Source organism: Nicotiana sylvestris, chromosome 11 (genome assembly GCF_000393655.2).
Source record: "Nicotiana sylvestris chromosome 11, ASM39365v2, whole genome shotgun sequence".
In the NCBI taxonomy this organism is placed as follows: domain Eukaryota; kingdom Viridiplantae; phylum Streptophyta; class Magnoliopsida; order Solanales; family Solanaceae; genus Nicotiana; species Nicotiana sylvestris.
Genome location: NC_091067.1, coordinates 128,614,347 through 128,619,330, shown reverse-complemented (window position 1 = coordinate 128,619,330; position 4,984 = coordinate 128,614,347). Strand labels below are relative to the sequence as shown.

The 4,984-nt window shown below is 35.1% G+C and overlaps 1 protein-coding gene across 2 annotated transcripts; it reads left to right on the top strand.

Annotated features, from left to right (window-relative positions):
* Positions 1-410: 410 nt before the first annotated feature.
* On the top strand, positions 411-4,748 carry LOC104230563 (uncharacterized). Of its 2 annotated transcripts, XM_009783404.2 has the most exons (4): positions 418-541; positions 993-1,157; positions 3,932-4,052; positions 4,140-4,748. In XM_009783404.2, exons 3-4 carry the CDS (start codon positions 3,970-3,972, stop codon positions 4,273-4,275), a joined length of 219 nt encoding a protein of 72 aa, XP_009781706.1. In that variant the 5' UTR covers positions 418-541; positions 993-1,157; positions 3,932-3,969; the 3' UTR covers positions 4,276-4,748. The 2 variants fall into 2 exon arrangements, with proteins under 2 accessions (XP_009781705.1, XP_009781706.1); XM_009783403.2 differs by lacking the exon at positions 993-1,157 and having other exon boundaries at positions 411-541.
* Positions 4,749-4,984: the final 236 nt, after the last annotated feature.

The following is a 4,984-nucleotide window of genomic DNA, read 5'->3' as shown; positions in this document are numbered from 1 at the left end:
ATATTTATATTATAAATGTATATTACCCTGAATAAAATGAGAAGTTTATAGTTAAAGATATTTTCAATATCTATCTCATTCTTTTTGAACGAAAAAAAACCCATATAAAATGAAGCGTAGGGTGTATCATGTGGTTAGTTATTTAAGTTATATACCTACATAATTTTTAAATTATGCATTGTATACTAGTCTATAATATATCAAACTAAATATTATGCACAATTTGTAATACATCAAACTATATATTATATAAAATTTGTAATATATCAAACAATATATTAAATAATTCTTGCATACCAATTTATGCATTATTCATTACTAATTGATTACTATTTCATTCAGTATATTTTTCTTTTTCTCCTTTTGCTAGAAAATTACTGTTTTGTGGAATAAAATTGGAAAAATAGCTAAAAGAACGAGGGGGAAAATTTTTGGTCTAATAGCAAGCAAATAACACCTAAATCATCAAGCGGGTCGGGTGCTGCTCAATAGAGAAGAGAACATCGAAGCAGAAAAGCTTCAGTTCCATACATTTTTCCTGGTAATGTTTTAATTTTTCGTTTAATTTACTCTCCTAAGATTCTAGGTTTTGCTTTTTGTAACTTCACTAGGTTGTATGACTCTTTGATTTGTCATTTGAATTCTTAGATAAAATAAAGGTTTTTAGGTTTTAATTCTTTTAAATTTTCAGTTTGATACTACATTAACTTTTGAATATCCATGAGGTTTGAAATGAACAAATAAAAATTTGTTCTTGTTTTAAGAGTAACTATAATATAATTTGATGTTGTTGGAAGGTTCAGTATTTTGGGGACATTTTAACCTTCCAGTAACTTTTGCATAGATTGTATTTGTGTTCGGAAATCCACTAAATAAAATATGTAATTGCGTGCCCATAGTAACTAAGACGAGCTATGGGTTCGATGACAAGTTTAGTACCCATAAACTTCAAATCATGGTTTCGCCTTTGACTTGTGAAAGTTATCTTTCAGGCTATGTTCTGTGCTGACTCTCCAAAATGCTGCCGTACCTGGGTCGGATCCTTTAAAAATGCACTGCTTTTGGAGGATCCGACACGCACTCAGCAATATTTTCGGAGAGCCCAAGCAACATAGCTTTCAGGGTATTGTCTCTACATCATAAATCAAGCCAAAAGAGTAATCTACTCCCCTTTTTGATAAGGAATTCAAAATTCAATTTAAAGTTTCATAGTCCCTGCCCACAAACTTGTACTGTATGCTGAAGATATCTCTTTTGTTAACCAACCAACTTTATGCTGCTGTATTTTGTAGAATGAAGGAGACTAGAAAAAAGGTATTCTCAAATGTGCAACACTGATAAAATTGATCCATGCAACCCATAACATCCTTTTTCTTTTACTTCCCAAAAGCTATAAAAGAAAGGCCATTCGGTCAAGGGGCGTTATCTCCAGAACAATTCTTTATTGTGTTCTCCACCTCTTTCTCATCAAAAGGCCTTTTCATTATTGCATTCCTTCTCCGAGCATAATTATCATTTGAGGTCTATTATCAATAACATACCCAGTATATTCTCACATGTGAGGTTTGGGGAGGTTAGTGTGTACCTTGTGCAGGTAGAAAGGCTGTTTCCAAGAGACCTTTGACTCAGGCAAGCACAGTCACAACAGTAAGGCAAATCAACATATAAAGACAGTAGAGAGTCATAGGAAAAGAAATAGTAGCAACAGCTAAATAGTAACTAACTGAAGCATAAGCAATGCCAGATAATACTAGAAATCCAAGAAAAAGACAAAACAAGAGTAATACTACAGCTACTGTAATGGAAGGAAAGTACGCTCTACTACTACTAATCGTCTACCCTAATCATCAACCTCCACAACCTCCTATCAAGGGTCGTATTCTCAGTCAGCTAAAAATGCGCCATGTCCTGCCTAATCACCTCTCGCCTATTCTTTTTTGGCCTCTCACACCTATTTGAGGTCTATTATTTGTAAATGAAAAGATTGTGATGCCATTCTCAACCAATAGCAAGGTCAATTGCACTTCGTTCATGTGCCGTTTTTTCTGAAAATATGCTGATTACTGCGAATTGCTTCACTTTCTTAAGTGGATACAGAATTTTTTGAGCTCTTCTTCTCTGTTCTGTTTTCTTTGTATTGTCTTTTAAGCTACTAAACTCATGAATGAACGCATTTCCAAAGGTCTTTCTCTTGACTTCAACCAGTAGTCAGGTGAAGTTTTGTCAATATCGTGAAAGTTAGTTTCACCCACCAATTTAGAGATCCGCAGGTCCTTTCTAGATCTTGCCCACATTTCATTCCAGTACTATTACAGATCTGCAGCAGTGGAACCTAAATTGAGGGTTTTCAATCATGATGAGAATGATCTAATTAACTTGGTTGAAAGAGGTTTCCCTTGGATGAAAAACGCTTCAATAGTATAAATTTGCTTGTTGAACACATCAGTAGTAAGCGCATCATATAAGATGTATGAAGCAACTAAAATTTATTAATCAGGCGTCATAATGAATAGTTCAAGCTTTTTCTTGTACTATTTAAAATTTAGCTTGAAGGCTAATGGAATTTCGGGAATGTTATGCTATTTGCTCTGTATTAATTGCCTGTACTTCTGTGAAAATAGATGGGAGTATTCAATATGGCTATATAACCTGTAATTGTCTCAGTGTAAGGTAGTGAGTTCTCAAAGCATACAGTATAAGAGATGTAAAGAGCCAAAATTTCGGGTGAGTCATTGAAAAACTCTTGCCACAGTTCTTCCTCGATACCAAATATCCCATGGGAATATATTCTGCAGCAGCCCATTCTCTGTGACCATTCATGCCATTCAGCCCAAGGTCGCCCAGACCACCAATGATGTCCTGTCAAATGAGTAGCATCCCATCAAATTATCATGAACTTGGCATAACTTGACCATTCAGTGAGGACAATATAGAGAATAGCTGATAGTGACCTTTGCTTGAGGGGTGATATTAGGTAACTCAAGTTGTTAGCGAATTGTTATCTGGCTGATTGTCTGAATTGTCTGATCTGTAACATATTTTCATCACAATCAGTCACCATAAATCTTATCGTACACACTTTGATTTAAAATCTATTCATAGTATGCAGTACTAGATTAAGGTTCAATGCATGAATATTGATGTGAAACGTGATGAAAGAATTGTAATCAGCACTCTTAAGGCAGTGTTCTGATTTTGTACAATAAATCATAAAATATAACATAGAGAAAATTATGTAGACATTATCTACTAATCGTTTCTTTGTCGAAGCATTATTTCTTTTACTGTGTGTACCCATAGTTGTAGGTGAAAAGAGTACAACCCAAGGATTTTTCCGTCTTATCTTCTGATCAGCGGTAGATATGGCATTTGAAAATCGTCCTTCCGAGCTGTAAAACTTGAATTCGATATATTTATAAGGATTTTGAATATCATAGTCAATTAATTACAATCCAACGGTTTAGGGAATAAAATCATTGTTGCCATTAGTAGTACAATCCCCTGCATCACTTAGCATCATGAGATGCTGCAGGTGTTGCTGAACGTAATCTTATCATTCATGCCATCTTGGGTGTCTCTTACCTGTGTGAATATTGTTTGAGTGACCTTTGAACTGTTATATATAGAAGCACGATATGTTGCAGGTGTGCCTGAACGTAATCCTATTATTCATGCCATCTATGATGTCTCTTAATCTGTGTGCATATTGTTCGAGCGACCTTTGAACTGTTTCGTATAGACATGAATTCTTTTAATTCTATGGAAAATAGTCTTTTGCCTCAAAGTTATGTAGTTGCTTTGAGGAAGAATCTAATAAGATGCTGCATTGTGATTTTTTATAGGTTGTAACTTGTAACTGAACTTTAATGGTTTTTATTTCCTGGAAAATTATTTTGGCTCTCGCTTATTCCTCATCTTTTTTATGTCGCAGTTATTCAGATACTTAAACATCCCGCTTTATCTCACTTGATGTCTCGCAAGCGCAATGTCATTGTTGCAACAGGCTTGGTAGCTTTTGCAGCTGCTGGCTTGTCCTTTCCATTTTACATGGCGTAAGTAAAACTTTGTTGCTAGTTACAAATAAAGAGGCAATCTCTCGAAGTATTGCCAAATTGAAAGGTATCATGGTTTCAATTCAGGTCAAGATCATCGGGGGCAACTCCAGTGATTGATTCATCAAAGCCATTACCACCCCAGGCGACTTTTCGTGGGCCTTACATTAACACTGGATCGCGTGATATTGGACCTGATCATCAAACTTACTCTAAGAAATAACATCTTGCTTAATTAGAATTTAGTATGCTAGCAATTGAAGTTGATAAGATTTTTTCTCTCTGTTTCCATGTTCTGTATTTAGTGAAAGGAGATAAATAATGACCGTCTGTTGAAACTGCGTTACTCTCATTATGTTCTTGTCTTCTGGAGAGAACCTATTGCAATGTCGATATTACCTCTTAATCAGCCTGGATTGATGAAGGACATTAGCATGTTTGAGAATGAATCTTTTTGGGATAGTCGAGGAGCGCCCTAGCTGGCCTGGACACCACTGTTATAAAAAAAATGATGTTCTTTTAGGGAAAGAGCGAGCCGTTTATAATATCCTTTCACACATATTGTTGTGTTGTTGCCTTTTCAGTGAATTTTTCGTTCAGAAACAGCTTTCTGTAATATGCTTCTTGCAGGGACAACAGAAAAATGCCTTTGAACTGTTTAACTATATATAATGCATTTGTACTCTTCATTTCAAACATGTCTTAGAAATTATATATCAGCTCCAAAAAATTAACTTCTGGTCCGGTATTATAAATAATTTTCTATTTTCATTTGGCCACTTGATGTTTGCAAAGGAGAATAGCCAATGATACTTATGTATCGGGAAAGTCCGACGATTACAGTCAAAGATGATTGAACTATTTAAATTGGCAGCAATACTCGACATTTGTTGTAGTATTGTTAGGGGTAGTTTGGTTATGCAGGAATTAGT

Coding starts and splice junctions, on each gene's coding strand:
- LOC104230563 (XM_009783403.2), top strand. CDS start 3,970: ATGTCTCGCAAGCGCAATGTCATTGTTGCAACAGGCTTGGTAGCTTTT. Junction 4,053..4,139: donor TCCTTTCCATTTTACATGGC/GTAAGTAAAACT, acceptor GTTTCAATTCAG/GTCAAGATCATCGGGGGCAA.